Source organism: Malaclemys terrapin, chromosome 1 (genome assembly GCF_027887155.1).
Source record: "Malaclemys terrapin pileata isolate rMalTer1 chromosome 1, rMalTer1.hap1, whole genome shotgun sequence".
Classification (NCBI taxonomy): domain Eukaryota; kingdom Metazoa; phylum Chordata; order Testudines; family Emydidae; genus Malaclemys; species Malaclemys terrapin.
Window position 1 is genome coordinate 133,115,637 of NC_071505.1, and position 20,738 is coordinate 133,136,374.

At 42.2% G+C, this 20,738-nt stretch overlaps 1 protein-coding gene across 1 annotated transcript in view; it reads left to right on the forward strand.

Annotated features, from left to right (window-relative positions):
- The first annotated feature begins 3,240 nt into the window (after nucleotides 1-3,240).
- Nucleotides 3,241-20,738, forward strand: part of CCND2 (cyclin D2) — a 75,284-nt gene continuing 57,786 nt past the window's right edge. The window contains exons 1-5 of the mRNA XM_054039221.1: nucleotides 3,241-3,521; nucleotides 6,316-6,417; nucleotides 9,735-9,886; nucleotides 15,947-16,167; nucleotides 17,639-17,854. Coding sequence (XP_053895196.1) covers nucleotides 9,820-9,886; nucleotides 15,947-16,167; nucleotides 17,639-17,854 — 504 coding nt within the window. The 5' untranslated portion in view covers nucleotides 3,241-3,521; nucleotides 6,316-6,417; nucleotides 9,735-9,819. The remainder of the gene's footprint in view (nucleotides 3,522-6,315; nucleotides 6,418-9,734; nucleotides 9,887-15,946; nucleotides 16,168-17,638; nucleotides 17,855-20,738) is intronic.

Below are 20,738 nucleotides of genomic sequence, written 5' to 3' on the forward strand. Positions count from 1 at the left end.
CTCAGGATGTTGATGTTCCCAGGAGCAGGACAGGTAAGGTGGAATGCCTCTTCTTCTTTCTTCTCACCTCAGGAATGAATGGTATTCTTCGATGGTGCACTGGTGCCACGAAGACCAGAACTGTGTATGCACAGTCGCTGTGATGGACTGCTCCACCAGTCTGTGATTACAGTTCTTTTATAGAGGCTGTGGTGGGAAAACATGGTATGATCCTGGGAAAGGCGGGAAACAGTCTGAGGTGGTGTGGCCTTGGGACCGCCCAGAGGCAGGAAAAACCAGTTCAGTCCAGTTACATCCAGGCCAGGCTGACAGTGCACAGAGGGGTCACAAGATGGAGTCACAAGATGACAGTTCAGACTCCATCTTGGATTGCTGCAATATCCTTAAAAACTGATTATTGGGTCTGATGCACACATGTAACTCAATAAACTATGAACAATATAACAGTTCATACCCAACATAGCCCCTTCTCGGGGCCTTTTTACTTAATTAAGTACAAAGGTCCCAAACAACCTTGGTACAATGTAGAATTATAACAAAGGTAAGTATCAACGTAACAGTGCACATATAAAGATTCACAGATAATATAACAGGCAAGTATCTAACTAAATAATTATACCTAGGTATTAAGAATAGAGATATCAAATATCAGGCATCCGAAGAAGTGAGGTTTTTACTCACGAAAGCTTATGCCCAAATAAATCTGTTAGTCTTTAAGGTGCCACCAGACTCCTTGTTGTTTTTAGAGATATCAAAGGGGATTTGCTTAGATCTTTTCTTAACCTTTCTGAGCTTGCACAGATAAACATTTAATATGACTACATAAACGATTAACAGAAATTGTATGATTAAGAGAGCATAATTGGATGGAGCATGATGATCCAAGCAGCATGAGCTTCACCTGCATTGGTGTTAAAAATACCTTCCCACCAATGTAGTGGTGTGGTTTCATCTTTTACTTTCTTGATGATTCGTTTGATCTTATCCACTGAATGTTAGACCGTGATAAGAGTCTTAAGACCTTCCGTTTTTAAGATGTTGATATAATAGGTGAGCTGTTTATGGTGTAGTAACTTCTTGATAGCCTCTAAGTCAGCTCCAATATGTATAGGATCTATGTAGTTGTATAGTCAATATTCAGACTGAATAACTTCTGACTCTAGGCCATGCAGCGTCATATTTATATCACATCCCTTTAGACTAGATACTTGACACAAACAAATATTTGCAGTAAAATTGTTGATTACATGGTAAAATCTATTTATAGTAAACAATGGACACAGACTTCTTACACAGACACAGTGTCTGTCTATCTGCACTATGGCCAACAAGGGAATGGTGTGCAGCTCGTAATTCATGTTCCTGACAAAGAGTTAGGCACACATGGGCCTCTTCCCATATGCCCAAGGTGTAAGTGTATCCCAGCCCTTTCTGCTTAGTCCAGGCTTGTACATTAATGGGTTTATACTCTTTTCCCTTAAGATGCACCCATTTACTTTCTTCTAGAGGCACCATTAGGGATTGGTTGGCAAAAATTCCCAGCAGAATGAGAGGATGGATGTTTTCCTCAACAGCTGACCTTAAGATGAGTACAAGGGCTATAATAGTCTCATTATGAGGATAGTACGTAAAATTAATGTGTCTCCACCATTCATGATGCCTTTTCTCAAATTCATTAGAGTTATTTCCAATTATTCTTTTTAACTCCAAAGACATGTTTCCATTTAGGCCATCTCTTACAATTGATTTTGCCACTCTTAATAACCATTGCTGGGCTTCCATACAGATAAGTGCCTCAAATAGATTTGATTGAAGGATGCAAAGAGCTCCCAGTACCTGTAGGTGATCTTGTTCCTGAATATCCAACCAATAAGGGAGGATATTTACGATATTGAATTCAGTGGTTCCTAATCCTATTAGTGCTGATGACAGCAGCTCCGATAAGGTTGACATGTCATGACCTAGATCACTTATTCTTTTGGCAAGGAAGTTTTGATCAATGGTATTAATTACCCAAGTCCAGCTCCTACTCCTCTGAGCACCTGTGCTATCACATCCCTTTTCTTCCTTTGTTATAAGGAGGATGGCAAGATTCCTTGTAGCCATGCTCTCCATCCCATTAATAAGGGTGTTACAAAGAGTGCACATGGAAGATGTAATGGAATGATAGAGATTTGAATAGGCATTATGATCTTCTTTAGGGTGAATTGAGGTTCAATCATCATAATTCTTGATACATCCTTCTTGACAACAAAAGGTCCCACGTAACTAAGTTGTGGTGGTGGGGCAATGGTCAATTTGAATTATGTTTCCAGTTCAAATGGGCCCTTAACAGTCCACCGCCCAAAGTGCAAAATACTAATATTGACCATGAGAATTCCTGTGCAGGTGATATTGTGTCATTTTACTGAGTCATCTAATTTGCAAAACTTAGATGAAACATAATTAGTCAAAGCGATAGAACGTTGATTTTTGCATATCTGACAGGATAAATTCATGATTAAATGTTTGTTGGTATAAGGAGAATACACATATAATTTAATTGAGGTAGATTGAAGATTATGGTGATGAAGGCTAGAAGTGATATTTATTAAGCCGAGTATTGTGTGGTAGGAGGTGCATTGATTTTAAAACTGACACACTTGGATGAGTCCCAGTCCTTTATATCCAGTGAACAGCCTATGACAGGGGAAGGGTCCAACATCCACGCACATCCAGTAGATAACTTTTTAATATATTTTAGTTGTCCAGTTGGATTTAGCATTGGGTCATGCGTTCGATTGTTGTGTAGGGTGAATGCCATGACATTGTTATCTTTATTCTCCTTTATGGTTAAATAACAATACCCTTCTATTACATAGGAGTAAATGGTAGTTAATCCATCATAACATCCTCAGAAATGACCCAATACGCAGGAGTGAGAGGGATTTGAGTTGGCAAATCTCGTTTTCCCCGTTTAAATCCAAAAGTGTATATTTTAAACGGTACCTTAGACGGTGCTTTTGTCCTAATTTCCTCTGGAAAGGGTTTTGTTGGGGCTTTAGGTGGTGCCCTTAGCATCGTTTGATTTATAGCACCTTTGTTTTCCTTCCTGTAATCCTCATCATAATCCTCCTCATATTCCTCATTTTCGAACTCCTCTTGTGTATATACCTCCTCTTCTGAATCCTCTTTCTGGTTATACTCAAAAACAGGGATCTTCCACTTGTAGAGTAAACTCTCATTCACTTTGCAAAACCAATGCTCATTCTCTTGAACTATTAGACCTTGACAAATCCATATGCATAACCACACCATAACTATAGACATCAGATATTTTCCAGGAGTGTTCATGCTTTCTCCAGTACCCTAAAAGAGAAAACACAGAAATATTAATTTTACCTAAGGTGGTTTATGATTACTTTTTTTCCCTCCTTTTCCTTTACAGAGTTGTCAGAGCAGATGTTTCCTTCCCACGCTTTGAGTTGTGTGCTGTGAAACCATTTGGTGACTCGTTTCTTCCCAGACTTCATTTCCAGCTGGTAAGTAATAGGACTTGCTTTGTTTATAATGGTAACAGGACCGACCCATCTAGGGCTGAGTGGATGTTTTTTTTCTGAATTGTACTTGAATAGAACTTGATCACCCACATTCCATTCAATGAATTTAAGGTTACTATTGAGCCTTTGGTCCATCTTCCTACAATTAGCTTTTAGGGTGACAGCTACTGCCCTTTGCACATCAGTGATGAAACTTAGCATGGATTTTATATATTGGTCTGTTATTGCTCTTGGTCGATATTTGTCAAGGGGTACCCTTCCTGGCACCCACCATTGCTCCGGCGTTACCATAGGTCGTCCAAATAACACCTCATGAGGAGTGAAACCATGGGATCCGATGGTGGATCTCATTGCCATAAGAATTAATGGGAGGTATCGATCCCAGTTTTTCCCGGAGGAATTGATAACTTTCTGAAGTGCAGTCTTCAGAAATCTATTTGATCTTTCTACAAGATGCTTGAGGGTGGCCTACTACATGGTATCTCTGATGCACCCACAGGGCTATACACAGTTGTTTGGTTATTTCCATGATGAAATGAGGACCCTGGTTGGAATCACTGACTCTTGGTAGACCAAACCGATCAAATGTATTTTCCAGCAATAACTTGACTGTAGTTTGAGTTGTGCAATTATGTGTGGGATAAGCCTCAATACACTTTGAGAAGGGGTCGACGCACACTAAACAATATTGGTTTCCCCTATTTGTTCAAGGTATGGGGCCAATATAATCAATTTGCACCCTTAGCCATGGGCCATCTACTGGTTGATGGAGAAGAGGTCCCTTGACGATTTTGGTGTCTAGGTTGTTCTGAGCACATCTCAGGAAGTTGTTGATATAGTGCTCAATATCTCTTGCAATCTCTGGCCACCAGGCCACAGTAGCCAATTTACATAGCATTTTCTGGACTCCAAAATGAATCTGTCTATGTGCCAGTTGTATCAGTTCTTGTCGAAGCACTTTTGGGATCACAAGCAATGGAATACCATCTTCTTCAGATACCTGGTCTTTACTCTTATTTTTAGTTGCCATAATTAAACCAGACGAATGTTGTTGAATGGTATAGGAGTTGTATTTGTCATCCTTTACTAGCTGCTTGATTTCTGGGTCTTGTAACTGTAACCTTATGATGTCTTGGTGATCAGTGGGTTAAGACATTAATGGTTGCTTTCACCTTAATCCATCTGAACTCTGGTCCCAAGCTCACAGCTTGTTTCGCTGGCTGATCCACCTTACTGTTCAGGAGGGTGATTTGTGATTGATTCTTGCGGTGGGCCTTAACCTTAAACAAGAAAGTGTCACCCCTCCTAGATTCACCTAAACACTATGCATATTGCAGATATCCGGCATAAGCAACTGCTGGTTGTCTGCTGTTCTCATTTCTCTTGTTTTCCAAATAACCATCCAGTCCAACAATGCCCTCATTGCCCAATCAGAATCTGTACAGATGGTAATAATTGTGGAAGATTCAACATTTTCCAAGGCTACAATGATTGCCACTATTTCTGCAGCCTGGGCTGAGTTGTGTATGATGGTTCCTTGGAATACTTTATCGGATGAAACATGTAAAACATGTAAAACCCTGTGACTGCTTTTCCATTGATATACATGCTGCTTCCATCCACAACCCGTAGGTCTCAGTTATAAGTTTTAGCCTCTTCAAACACTGACTCTAATTTGAAAGGTGATACGATCTCAGGATTCTTACTCTAAGGGAAGAGGACACTCATGATTCATCAGGGATTCCTTTGGTGCAGGACCACAAAGTGCGAATGGTGCCAGGCTGGGATGTGCAACCTTTTCTACTTGTATTTCTTTGTTGATCAAAGATAAGGTCCAGTTAGCCAGACTAGGGTGGCTTACTTTTCCAGAGTTGGCTCTCCCAGTTAGTACATACTTCACAGGAGTGTGCGGGGTCTTTAACACTATAAGAGCCATGCCCACTATGTACTCCCAATGAGCCAGCACCCATACAAGAGTCAATACCTCTCGCTCACATTCAGTGAATTTCTGTTCCACTGCTGATAACACTCTGGACCCATATGCTATGGGCTTCAAGGAAGTTCCACGAAGTTGCAGAAGGATAGCGCTGATTGCTGTATTAGTGGTTGCTAGTTGGAGGTGAAAGGGTTTATTTACCTGTGGGAATGCCAGTGCAGGTGCTTCCATTAAGGCTTGCTTCAGTTATTGTACAGCTCTTTGCTTTTCCTCTCCCCACTTCCATAGGCAGATTTCCATAATGCTGCTATGATGTGATGACATAAACTTGGAGCATTGTGATACCCTTGGGGAACTCTTGTAAAGGTGACTTGTTTTTCTTCATAGGAGAAGGCAAATTTATAGTAGCAGGAGGGATGGAATTGTATGGAGAAGAAGGCAATAGACATATCTAGGACACTGTGTCAGCACGCACCTTCAGTGATTAAATTCATCACTTCTGGAAATTTAGCAACAACCAGGGGCCAACCAGGGTGTTACTTTGTTTAATCCACTATAGTCCACAGTACCTCCAGGAGCTTCCATCGGCCTTTCTGACCGGCCAAATAGGAGAGTTGCAGACACTTTGACAAAGTATTAGAACTTCTTGATTCAATAATGCCTCTATTGTGGGTCGAATCCCCTCCTTCGCCTCTGCAGAATACCAGTATTGACGTATAGGCTTTGGATCAGGACCTTCTATCTTTATCAAGGCTTGAACCTTTCCGCAACTCAGTTTGTTAGGAGCAAACACCTTCTTATATTTGTTGGTAACTTGTTGGATTTCTGTCTCCTATACAGGAAGCTGCAATTCTTCTGGAGCCTTGACAGCACAGATGCGGTGTGTTGCAGGGATTAGAATACCTGCTTCTCCATGTTCTGCTCGAATTAACATCCTATTAGGTAAGTCAATAGTTATATTTAGCTGTTGCAACAGATTTATTCCTAATATACCTGTACCATCCAATTTTTGTAGTCCAAATGAGGCCTGTATAGATAGAGACCCAATATGGCAAGTAACATCATAAGTAAAAGGAATGACATTTTCTTTACCATTATACGAGACCAAAGATTTCAGTTCCCTTACTGGCCAGTTCTTAGCTGTAGGACTTCCCTGGAGACATAACAATCTAGTGGAGGCTCCTGTATCCACCAGCATTGGTTTTTCTATTTTTCCGAAGCTTCCCACGATTTTAATTTTTACTGTAGGCCTGCCCCACTCGTCGTTAACTACAGGGGCTACCATACCAGGGGCTTGGGAAGCTCGGCCTCCTCAGTAAGTACTGCTAGTGGAGACAGACTCTACAGGAGAGTCGGAACTTGGCCCTCCAGCTTTTTGCCCAGATTCATATTTAGGCAATTTTAGAAACATGTCCTCTGCTGACAGTCTCTGCTTATTTAGTTTGTCCCATGGCTCATATTGAGACAATCTTTTTAGCATAAGCTTTTTAAAAATCCTTATCTCATCTGCAGTTCCTCTGAGCATAAAGTTCTTGTTGTCCTGGGGTTTAGTAATGGGGGAACTTTGTCCTGTGTTGCTGCTTTTACCATTTGTTGTCTCCTTGCTGTTATATGCAGCTACCTTCCTTTCTACTGATGTTCCTTGATGGGCCAATTGCTGTAGTTCAAAAATCTCCCGTGCTTTTGCTTTTAATATAGGTAGCCGAGTCTTATGTATATCTATTGGACCCATAGCTAGCCGTATGCTAGGAGCTAAACCCTGCACATAAAGTTCTCTTAACTCAGGTATATCGTAAGTGATTACCCCATTATAGTTCACCCTTAGTCTAGCCAGCCAGAATAACAATTTTTTCCTCAGAAAATATTTTTCTGGCCTTTCATCAACACTCTGCTTTTCTGAATATGCCTTGCCCAATACATTATCATGTGGATAAAGCAATCAAAATACACATGAATAGATAGTAGATGGTTCATTATTTGCATCAATTAATACATTATAAGGAAGAGCTGCAAAATCATCACTAGACATACATTCCCTTAGTATACATATCACATCATCTTGAGTCAAATGTGGTGTAACAGATAATTTTGCTAGCCAGTTAAGCACCGTATCTCGGTTACAAGGCACCATGTGCTTTCCCATGGCTCTAGCCTGCTCTGGTGTGAGAACTTTACTTTCATGTTTTACCAAGGGGAGTTGCCCAGTGTTTTCAAACTGGGTAACTGTGGTCACCATAGGAGCCAACGGGCATCCTTTCTGTGTAGCTTCCACCTCCTCCAGCTTGGAAGTGCAGAGGGTAGCTGCTCTTTCCCATACCAATTTTCTGGCGGATGTTCCTCACACCAATCCATTGTTAAGGCAGCCAGGGGGTTAGTATCAACTCCCTTCATTAACCCCTGTGTTAGCTGCAATTGGTCTTGCAGTTATTTGATGTGGCATTGACAATCCACATAGGAGGTGGGCCTTCCCCGATTGTCAGCAGCCTCCTTAATTAGCTGTCTAACTGCTGCCTGAGATTCCAGCAGTTCTTGTATTTTAACTTCTGCTTTTCTTTCAGTGGCTGCAGTTTTAGTGCTAAGGCCTCTTAGCTGCTGTTCAAGCTGAGCCACCTGTAACGTTAGAGCAGGGATCGGCAATCTTTGGCATGCGGCTTGCCAGGGTAAGGACCCTGGCGGGCCGGGCCAGTTTGTTTATCTGCCGCGTCCGCAGGTTCGGCTGATTGCGGCTCCCACTGGCTGCGGTTCGCCGCTCCAGGCCAATGGGGATGGCGGGAAATGGCGTCCAGCACGTCCCTCGGCCTGCGCCGCTTCCCGCAGCCCCCATTGGCCTGGGATGGCGAACCGCGGCCAGTGGGAGCCGCGATCGGCCGAACCTGCGGACGCGGCAAGTAAACAAACCGGCCCGGCCCACCAGGGTGCTTACCCTGGCGAGCCGCGGGCCAAAGGTTGCCGATCCCTGCGTTAGAGTGGTCACAGAGGCCTTAGCTGCTTGCAGCTCAGCAGCTTGCTGTTCAACCTGTTGGTTTTGCTGCTGGCACTTCTCAAGTTTCTGGTCTGTCTGCTCTTTCAGCAGCACCACTTGAGAATTGAGCTCATGGCCGACCATGGCCAGGCCATAATTCAGAGCTCGTTTTTGTTCCTTTCTACTAGGCTTAGGCTTGCTAGTGTGGTAGCGAGCCCACAAGATGGAAAAGTTGCCCAAGGAATCACTCCCTACCAGTGATTCCTGCTGCCAAGGATTTCCTCCCTTCCCAAAAGAATCAATATCATGATCCAAAGAATTTTTATTAGACCGTGGAGTCCATCCTTGCAGACTGAAAATTCGATCCATCGTGCTGTAGGGAGTTGCTTACCCAACTCTGGAATTGAAAGGGTAACTTAAGTGAACGTAGAAGGGGTCCGGTAAGAAACCGTGCCTTTATACATGGCACCTCGGCCCAAACTAGGCTAGCCTAATACACTGCCTTCTGCCAAAGAAAGTGGCCACCCTTTTGGGGCCCAGACCACTCCATACCTACCCTTTACAGGGAATGGCACTAACGACACTGGACGGGGCAACCAGTAACCGCTACCTGTTACAGAAGGGGGGGCTCGGGCTTCCCTGCGACCCCTGATCCACAATAACAGGATTTCAATAGGGTTAGGATAAAATCCCACCCTTTGCCAAAGGACGGGGAAAGGAGTCAACTGGTTCACTTGCCCTTTGGCTAATACAATAATATCCCAGTAAGAACTCCTTCCCCGAGTCTCAAGGACCGAAACTGCTGCTGTTCACAAAATAAAAATAAAATAGCCTAACAGGACCCTAAGGAAATGGCTAATCCAGTCCCCAGAGCATCCTGCCATGGGTCACCAGAAATGTTATCTCAAAGGGGAGCCAAGATAACTCTAATTGCGTAAGTGGGTGTAGGTAACAGAATATAAACAAGCCCCTTTTTCTCAGAAGAGCAGACTCGCCCTCTGACGTATCTGTCACTGGTGGACTGGTGCAGATCTCCCTCCCTCTTCCCTTGTGTGGTGCACGAATAATAAAGGCTGACCAGAAATAAGGTAAGTGTATTAGGGGATAAACTTACAGATAAGGGAAGAGACAAATGTAAATGAGCAGTAACTATATAACAAAAACAAACCAGTGACACAGCAGCTCTCCCTGTAAGCGTGAAGCTCAGACTCAAATGAAACCGAACCCACCCTGGCATTCAAAAAAAACATAACCCCAATTAAGAAACCCTAATTATTTTGTCTCACTATATTCCCAGCATTTCACTGGTGGTGGTGAAGTCCAGGACCACTACTCCGTAGGTAATTGGAACCCATGGAGGAAGAGCACTGGAGAGGCCCTCGATGCTGTTGGGACTGAAGAAGCAGACCGAAAACCCTCAGGATGTAGACGTTCCCAGGAGCAGGACAGGTAAGGTGGAATGCCTCTTCTTCTTTCTTCTCACCTCGGGAATGAATGGTATTCTTCGATGGTGCACTGGTGCCACGAAGACCAGAACTGTGTATGCACAGTTGCTGTGATGGACTGCTCCACCAGTCTGTGATTACAGTTCTTTTATAGAGGCTGTGGTGGGAAAACATAGTATGATCCTGGGAAAGGCAGGAAACAGTCTGAGGTGGTGTGGTCTTGGGATAGCCCAGAGGCAGGAAAAACCAGTTCAGTCCAGTTACATCCAGGCCAGGCTGACAATGCACAGAGGGGTCACAAGATGGAGTCACAAGATGACAGTTCAGACTCCATCTTGGATTGCTGCAATATCCTTAAAAACTGATTATTGGGTCTGATACACACATGTAACTCAAAAAACAGCAAGGAGTCTGATGGCACTTTAAAGACTAACAGATTTATTTGGGCATAAACTTTCATGGGTAAAAACCTCTTTTACCCACGAAAGCTTATGCCCAAATAAATCTGTTAGTCTTTAAGGTGCCACCAGACTCCTTGTTGTTTTTGTAGATACAGACTAACATAGCTACCCCCTGATACTTGACATGTAACTCAATAAACCATGAACAATATAACAGTTTATACAGAACAGGGGGTCGCACTCAGAGGCTTGCTATGTGAAAGGGGTCACCAGTAAAAAAACACTGCTTTAGAAAGGTATCCAGTCTTTATTTAAAGACTTCAATTAATGGGTAATATATCAAATCCCTACATGACATATTCCAATAGTTAATTATTCTCAGTGTAAAAAATGTGCACCTTATTTCTAGTCTGAATTGGTCTAGCTTCACTTTCCAACCTCTGAATCTCCTAATGCCTCTTCTGCTAGATTGTAGAGCCATCTACTAGATGAATCTCTTACCCACATAGATATTTGTATACCATGATGATTAAATGACCTCTTAAGTTTTTCTTGGATAAACTAAATATAATGAGTTTCTTAAGTCTCCCACTAAAAGGCATGTTTTCCAGATCTAGAAACAGTCTGGTAGCTCTTTAGTGAACCCCTTTCCAATCTAACTTTATCATTATGATAAGGATTATGGCCCCAACGTGCTGGGCATTGTACAAACATAGTAAAAGAAAGTCCATGCCCTGAAGAACTTCCACTAATTAAAGAGAAGAGATTAACAGCTGAATTTTACATAAAATGGAAAGGAAGAATTTATTTAAAAATTCATTACAACACTCATCTTGGAATTCATCTGTTTATCAGTTTAACTGTTCTGCCTGTATGAAAGCACCATCCAAGTGCAGACACTACTTTATTGGAGGGCAAATGTTGCTTGCTGCATGGGTGATTTTATGTAAGTATAATATCTCAAATGATATAGTCTCTTGCCCAAAGAATTAAGAGTCTAAAATTAGCAATACAATTATAATTTTTTGTAGCGGTATGGGTGGGGTGCACACAGTTCCTATGATTTCTAAATCCTAATTTTCACACACATAACCAAGAACGGGAGGGGTGGAAAGGTAAATTTTTACTATGCTGCCTACTTTGAATTGGCCTGTGGACACACAAAACACAACTTTGAAAAGTTGAAAATCACATTAACAAAAGGTGATCTCATAAATAACACTTGAGATTATTGAAACTGAAATATTTTTAATTCTATTTTACATGTTGCGATTCATGCTGTTTACTTTCTGCATCTCGCTCAGCTCTCACAATGAAAAAAAAAACCCATACAGTTATTTTAGGTCGGTGGTTCTCAAATTATTGTACTAGTGACCCCTTTCACATACCAAGCCTCTGAGTGCGACCCCCCCCTATAAATTAAAAACACTTGTTTATATATTTAACACCATTATAAATGCTGGAGGCAAAGCAGGGTGGAGGCTGACAGCTGGCGCCCCCCCATGTAATAACTTCTCAAACCCTTGAGGGGTCCTGACTCCCAGTTTGAGAACCCCTGTTTTAAGTGGAGGAGAAGGAGATTGCTTTCAGTCAGTTTCACTTTCAGATGCTAATGCCCCAACCATGCTCCTGTGTTCACTGCAAGGGAATATTTATTTAATTAATTAATTAATTAAAATAACCCTCTCTCCATTGGGATTTTTTTTTAAATGTGCGCACATTTCAGTTAGTCTGGTTTGGAGACAAAGTTTGATCTGACAGTGTGCCTGGAAATATCTTCAGGCTGCTTACTTCCCTTATTTTTTCCCCAAAGGAGAAGCTGGGGGGAAAAAATAATTAAATTACTCCTGGATAAACTCGGGGCTGTACAAAATACATAACGAAGACTCTCCCTATCACTTAGAGCTTTCATATGAAAAAAGAAGAAGAAAGGATCGTTCATTATTACTATTGTATTAATGATCATTATTAATATAAAGAAATATAGTAAATAGAAAAAAGTTCCTCAAACGACTGGCACTAGCTTTAGATCGGATTACTGCCCTTTAAACCATTGCAATAGGGCTAACAGCAGCACAGCACCCCCTCTAGCGCAGAGCATACCGCTTCAAGAGCATGACGCTGAGCAGCGGCAGCAGAGGCGCCCGAGAAAAATGATTCCAACGTGTGTTGGCAGGATGATGTTAAATTTCCGCGAAAATCCAGCATGCATGTGCGGGTTGCAGCTGCACTTAGGGGCATCACTGCAGGGAGCGATTTCCACATGAGGCTGCACACACAACCTTTCCAGAAAGTGGTGTCATTTTTGCAAGGTGTTGGCATAAACATAATGCGGGTCTGTTTAAAAAAAACACGAACAGTGTTTGGTTTAATCATTTATGCTCTTTAACTGCCAAAACAGCTCATCAGAAGAAGAGAGAGCGTATGTGAAAAGTTTTTTGGGGAAGGGGGTGGTATTCAACATATGGCACTCGATTAATCTCTAAACTGAGACTGTTAAAACATCTGCTGTCTCCAAATGTTAAGCAGTATTTTTTTTTAAATAGCCTTATTAGGGAAGCGCCCCTGGGCATACGGACAAAATTAAGAGACAACTTGTTTTTGCTGCTTTATTCTGAAACTGACCGATAACTCACAAAGCAGTCGAGAAATGACAGGATTTTTCATGAAGCGCATAACTGCATCTACAACGCTCATCGCCACATCCAGTCAAAGCAAAAGCCTCTTCTATACCCTAATAGACGAAAATGAGAATTTCACATGCTTTTTAACGTTAGCGTTTCAAAGAATAGAAGTCGGGAGTTGACAACGATTACTTAAAATAATAATGCTTTTTAAGCGATTGTACTGGAATGAATTTGCACAACACCTCACTACGTAAAAGCCACATTTCTGGTGCACAATTTGCATGGTTTTTATTTAAAAAAAATGAACAAGTTTGAAATGCTCCATCATCATGTATTATTTAAAAATAAAAATTGAATTAGCATACCTGGACTATAAATTGTAAGATATGTATATACAATCGGGGAAATGATCACTTAGTTTATTCCCCTTGATGATTGGGGTTGTTGTAGGTGGAGGTTCCTGCATATTTATCTCTCTGTTACAAGAATCCTGCTTTCTGACAACATAGTATTAATTTATCTCCAATCCAACTAGAAATCTATCAACTTTTAAAACTTAGAAACTTTTGTCAATTATCTTATGCCAATAGGATATTATATCACTCTCCCTTTTCCTTCAACATATTAATAAATAATCACAATTACTGGCTTTTGGAGTTTATGAATTCACTAAGATTTGGGGGGTGGGGAGAAGTTCATTGACACAACGCACTCCCCATTTTACAGGAGCAGCCAGGCAATAGGAAGGGGAAATGAATAGGGAAAGATAAAGCCTTTCATTGAGTAGCATAACCTTAATGCATGGGTGAGGGAGTCCCTCCTTCCTTTCCCCAATGCTGTAATAAAATACAATTTTTGCAAAGTAGATATGTTTCCAGTGCTTTCTATTGCGGACTTTTACTGATAAGCTCCCACACAATGACGTGATAAGAAGCTAAAAATGATTTAAACCATAGTTTGTATGGCGCATGGATTTGAAATCACGTGTGATTCTTTGCTTTTTGGGAGGGAGGAGGTAGATGACTTTTGATGAAAGATAATAGGAATCGTGTATACCTCATTATGATGGCTCTACTCATTAGCAAGTATCAAAAGTGCTGTAGAAAAGGTTCAGATTGTCTTTTTGGTAGTTAAACAAACATTTCACATCATTGACTAAAATATCTACTCGGTTTGGGAAAATCCCCCTCAAACTTTTTGCGTTTTGTTTTTGAATGTGACTTTATTCCTCATGCAGTTAAACCAAGGCAGTTTCATCCTCAGTACTGTTTCGTTTTGAACTGCAATTTGAGGGTTGTGGGTGGGTGGGTTTTTTGTTTTGTTTTGTTTTTGGTTTGGGGGGTGATTGCTAATTTCCAATTAGCAATTTTGATCTTTGATCTTTGATTAATTTTTTTACAGTAGACCGGATACTGATTTCCCCCAGTTGATAAGGTCGGAAGGTTGTGTGTGTGTGTCTTTTTTCCCCCTTTCCCCTTCCTTGGTTTCTTTTGATGTAGTGAGGAATGCTTCTTCCTTAAAATATAATCTGCCCAGTAACAACAGCGCGCAGCAGCAAAAGCCCCAGAGCTATTGGCTATGCAAATAGAGGGAGGGGAAGCAGCTCCCCAAACTCTCAACTCACACTTTTAAAGTGATATTTTCTTTCCCTCCTCTTCACCTTCATTGCACTGGGGGGACTGAAGGGGTGATTAGGAGGTGTGCTAGCCACATACACGTCTTTATTTTCTGCCTGGCCACCTTACTTTTCATGCAAACCCATCTTTAGGAGCATACAGTTCCTTTTCTCTGGTTCCAGCAAGGCTGCAACAGAGACTTAACAAACTTGACACACTTCACAAAATGCTGCCTTGCATAGGCTGGGAGGCACAGAGGGGTGACAATGAACTGAGGTGTGTTGTAAAAGGTTAAAAAAACACCCAGAATAAAAGTTAAACTCCATGGTTAAAATAATAGATGCAAAAAAAGCAAGAGCATGAATGATCCTCATAGCAAATCAAACATGATGGAAATCACATTTATTGCCAAGTGCAATTTTAAAAAAAATATATACAATATAAAGGCGATCATTAAGAATAACTGATGCAGGAAAAAATGCAGTGCTGAAGGGTGAAAGTCACAGAGCAAGTGCGGGACAAATCCGCCCTTCTGCTCCCCCACCCCCATTATATTTCCTAGAAAGCTATATCAGTGTGACCATGCAGTGCTAACACAGTTCTGGCTGTTAGTCAGAAATACATCGACATATTCGAGGAAGTTGAATTGTGGCCACTGCTAGATCTCCCCAACAGCAGCGTGAAAATACTGCAAAATATACAAGCATCAGCAAGCACACAGCTTTGGAATCTTCTTTTGTACGGTCTCTGTTTTGCCTTTAGTCTTTCGCTGGCAAGCAAAGTTTTCCTCCTGGTTGCAGGTCAGGAGGATTGGGGGCGGAGGGGGGGGGGGAGAAAATGTGTGTGGGGAAAGGGGTATCCGAAAGCTTCTGTTTAATCTGGAAGAAGAAGGAGGATCTCCAGTGAGCAAGGAAATGGCATGGTTAACACACACAAAACTAAGCTGATACCACTCGGTTCTGTTCTTGCAATAAGCAATTAAAAAAAAAAAGAGAGAGAGAGAGAGAGAAAAAAACTTATATGGATCCAGATTGCCCGGTGTAGCAGAAAGTCTGGAGCGATTTTGTTTGGTCGCTGTAACGAAGAAAAAGAGAAGCTGTCATTTTGTGTGTGTGTGCCCTATACAAGGGCCTCCTGGTTCCTTGTTAGCTTATAGAGGGGGGAAAAAACGCGTTTGATGTTACATCTGACCAGCTGCTGTTCTCCATAATAACAAGCGAGAGAACTGCCTGCCCTAGTGCGTTGCGTCACTTTTGCTTCAACTTTAGGCTAGAAATCAAGAGAGCGAGAGAGAGGAGAGAGAACTTTCAAGGAAGCAGGAGGGAGCTGGAAAGCCCTGCAGTCTGCCTCCCACCCATTCACCCCTCCTCCTTTGCCCCCTCCTTCCCCTCCTCCTCCCCCCAAAAAACTTTTCCATCAGAGAAAGAGGGAGATCTCTTTGGAAACATGGAGCTGCTGTGCTGCGAGGTGGATCCCATGCGGAGAGCTCTGCCCGACCCGAACTTGCTCTATGATGACCGCGTTTTGCACAATTTGTTAACCATAGAAGAGAGGTATCTGCCCCAATGTTCCTATTTCAAATGCGTCCAGAAGGACATCCAGCCCTTTATGAGGAGGATGGTGGCGACCTGGATGTTGGAGGTTTGTATTAAATTGAGAGGCAGAGCTTCTCCCCCCCCCCCCATCGGTCTGTCTCCCCTCTTTGCCCCTAGTTCGGGATTTTAGGGGGTTCCTTTGCACAGGCGTGGTGGCTGCATAGCTCACCCTTTTGCAAGCTCTCCTGAGTTTGTTTTGTCCCTTCTTTTCTTGCAATGTTTCCCCCCAGATCATGGTTTTTGCTAATTCATTCAGTGCTTTTCTTGTCGGGGGGTGGTGGTGGTGGGGAGGGGGAGGCAGAAGGGGATGTGAAATGATTGTGTCTCGGTCGTTTGACTGTGAACCTGTGAAGAAAACTGCCCTTCCGGGGCTGCTGCTTTGCAAAGAGGGGTGCAAAATGGGGGAGAAGGAAAGTTGCAAAAGTCATTTGCAAAACAAGGAAAAGAAAACCCTCCTCTTCCCCCAGGCTACTGGATCTACTCGAGTGAGGCTTTTATGGCGAGGGGAGCTGCCCCAGATGCCGTGCAAAAAACAAGGGGTGACCGATCCCCCCCTGATTTTTGCCCAACAAGTATTTCTGTGCCCACGTATGCAGTGCTCAGGACGTGCCATTTTTTCGCCATGTTGCTTTGCATGCAACTCTGCTTAGAAGCGCTGAGCCACCCCCACCCCAAAAAAGAATGGATCTGAAATACACCCCCGTCTCAGCATGGCTGGCCCCCAGCTTGAGGGGAGGCTGCTGGGGAGCCCGGTGAGCCGGGGAATCCCTCCCTCTCCCCAATACTTACCCTGCAAGGGCGGCTGTGGGCCCAGAGCCCTCCAGACTTTGCAGCCTTGCGCTGGCCCCCATCATTTCCCCTTAAGATCTCGCTTTGGGGGGACCCCTCCCCGCCCATCCCCCCCATGCTGGGAAGCCCAGACCCTCTTCTTGGTTTTCATGTGAAATTTGCCCCTTTCCCCCCTGGGTTGGATTTTTGATCATTTTTTGAAACCATTTTCTCCTGCTGAGGATCCAGGCTCTTCCCACCCCACCTCCCCCCCTGCCGAATCGCGGGCCCAGGGCTGGGGGAACACCCCCCTTGGGAATTTTTACAATTGTCGGGAATGATAGGGGGGCGCCTGGTGATGCCATCGCTCCAAAAACAGGGGCCCTCGGGGCCTTGTAAATATTTTTATTTATTTTTTGAAAATATGACGAAATCCAAAAAGGGCAAAAAAAAAAAAAAAACCCAAGAAAAAATTGGGTCGCAAAGTCTGAGGCGGCGGCTGCTGCTGTTGCTCGATGGGCTTTCGGCTCCCACACTGTGACTTAATTCATTTCTTACTGAATGAACCAAAGGAATGTGAAAGCCGATTGACAGCCTTCCCAGCCGCTCCAGAGATCGCCCCCTCCCCCCAGTCTAGCTCCCCGCAAAAAAAAAAAAAAAAATCATTTAGAGCCATTGGTAAATTTCATGTGATCACTCATTTTCTTCTCTCTCTCGCTTTCCTCCTCACCCCCACTCCTTGATTGCAGGTCTGTGAAGAGCAGAAGTGTGAAGAAGAGGTTTTCCCCCTAGCCATGAATTACTTGGACAGATTTTTAGCTGTGGTGCCCACCAGAAAGTGCCATCTGCAGCTGCTGGGGGCAGTTTGCATGTTCTTGGCCTCCAAGCTGAAAGAGACAATCCCCCTCACTGCAGAGAAACTTTGCATATATACGGACAATTCCATCAAACCCCAAGAGCTGCTGGTAAGCAGCCCCACTCTACCTCCAGTGTGTCCCTCTCCCCCTCCACCATCAGCTCTTGGGCTGACAACCTCCCCCCTCCTTCCAGAGCCCAACAAATGATACATTTCCCTGCCCATTTATAATTTTTTAAACAATATTTGAAAAGTTGAAGCTGTTAAAAGATTTTCATGCACTGATAGAAAGTGATCAAGATAAGTTTCTTGTATGAAAATAGCATGATTGTTTGAGAGGGACATCTCCCCATTCATTTTGAATGTACTGTATATAATTGCCTAATATTTAATATTCTTGTCCTTTTCCTATTTATTTATTTAACACAATGGTTAGCAAATGCCCTGAGAGATAATCTTAAGGCTTTGGTTACTGTTTGTGTTTTTTAAGAGATTTATACATAGTTAGCAGAAGATCTCATTTTGATAGCATGCACATACATATATGTACATGTGTTTAAATGGGCAAGAAACTTTCTGTGCTGGGTTCTTTGTAAAGGTGCTTTCTTTCTGGTGCTCTGGTGCTGCACTGCCATCCAGTGTCAGACATGCACAATTGGAAATGACCTCATTTTTGAACCATTGCCAGAATCTCTTCTGTTTGTAGTTTCTTTTCTGCTTTCAGTTTTAAAGGAGCTGTCTGCAATATGAGGAACTTTTTAAAAACCCATGTTATGTCACTTGGTTTTATTCAGGTTATGTACCAAATAAAATAAATATTTATGGAGGATTTTTATCACCCTTTGGAAAATTTACTTTCAATTTTTTTTCACTATTGATGCAGTAAGTCTTGTTTCTAAATTTCTTTCATTTATTGTTGAATCCTGCTCCTGTTGAAGTCAATGGGAGTATTGCCATTGACTCTAGTGAGAGTAGGATGGAGTGCTTCATACTGTGAAATTAACAAATTGCCCATACAAGTGATACATTTATAACTTAGAAAATCATGGGTGGCATTTGTGCCTTTTTTGTAAATGTAGCTTCTAGTGTTAACTTTATCAAAGTGTGAAATTTATCAAAATTCAGCTCTGTTAAGCGTAATTGTAAATAAGGGCCCCCTCCTCACTGAGGAGTTCAGGATCAGATCTTAAGGTGAGAGAGCTGAAAAAAGTTACTTTTATTTAAATGATTTCTGATGAAATAATATTTGCAAAGCACTTTTAAGATATAAAGTACTGTGTAAGTGCTAAGTATTATTAGTTTATAAGAGTGCATATTTCAATCAAATAGTTCTGTTCTCACAGATCCTAATTTGTAGAATCTGGCCCTGAATTCATACAAGTACTTCTTACGTGAAACACCCATTGAAGCCAGTGGAGTTCCATCTGTGGAAAGGTTGCAAAATCAATCTAAAAGGAAGGGCCTTGCCCCCAAAATGCTGCTGTGCTTAATACACTGTTAATAGTTCCACCAGTGGTACTACTTATGGCAATAAACACTGTGGCCTCAATTCAGGAAAGCGCTTAAGCACATGCTTAACTTTTTTGATTTCAGGGGAAGTTAAAGTTAAACACATGCTTAAGTGCTTTGCTGAATAAAGATGCTTTCCTGAATTGGGGCTTGTATCTGGTAGTGTTAGAAAGATCAGTCCATAATGAATTTAATTGTCATTTTATTAAAATATTTTATGATTTTTCTTGAGAAATTATGCAGGACTGGTTTCAAGTCACCCTTACGGAAACATTTCAGTAGAAGATTTCCAGGTTTTGAAGGGTTCTATATTATCCCAATAGCAGTTTCTATAGCTGTTATGCTATAGGGTTCTACTCTGAAAAGTGACTGTAAAAATGCCATTGTGGGGTTCCATGTTTATTGTCTCTCACAGATGCCAGTTCAGATCTACTAAGTTCACGAATAAAAAAGATGTTTTTTCCAATTGCCAGCCCTACAAACTCAACCTGGGCTCTGAGAGTGCTGCTGGCTTTCTGCAGGCTCATGCATCCTTGAGATTAAATACAAGTTTCAGAGTAACAGCCGTGTTAGTCTGTATCCGCAAAAAGAAGAACAGGAGTACTTGTGGCACCTTAGAGACTAACAAATTTATTAGAGCATAAGCTTTCGTGGACTACAGCCCACTTCTTCGGATGCATCCGAAGAAGTGGGCTGTAGTCCACGAAAGCTTATGCTCTAATAAATTTGTTAGTCTCTAAGGTGCCACAAGTACTCCTGTTCTTCTTCTTGAGATTAAAGAGTCTATAAATGGAATGTATTTAATAATTCTGATGATGCATGAAGTGGAGTGGAATCCAGTTCCCTCTCTCTGATCTATGATGGCTCTTTTACTAATAGCAGTAAAATGTATGAAAAACTTATTTTAGAGACTAAAGGAAGGAAACATGGCTCTGAAGGTACCCAAAGAGCAGATCTGTTGCGTGAGAAGGTGCCATTTTTATATATAACTGCTTTTTGAAGCATAACCACACTTATGGGCCTGAACCGTCATTCCTTGTGCACCCGAAAACTTCTTGTGACTTCTCGGGGAGTTTTGTGTGTGCAAAGAATGCAGGATTGGGTCCTATGTGGTACATTGTCAGATGTCTTACCGTCTTCTTCTTGGATGTGTCATATGCGTTTCCCTGCTGCAAAACTTGCTGTGGCATACGTGAAATACAGTTTGAAGCAAAGGACATCTCTAAAACAATTGTAGAGAAAATGCTGTGGGGCTGACTTTCCCAGTGGAAAAAGAAAATGTCTGTCTTGCTTATTTGTGTGCATAGTTATCCAGTGGGCTTTAAATGGCTATAAATTAAGCACTCTAGCCATTTAAAATAAGTTACTAGGGAAGGACCACAGTGACCTTGGCAATATCTAATTGCAGGCTAAACTTTCTGGGTGGGCATTCAGCACTGGCTGCAAAAAAAGTAAAATCTTGGCAGGAACTGCCAGGCCTCATT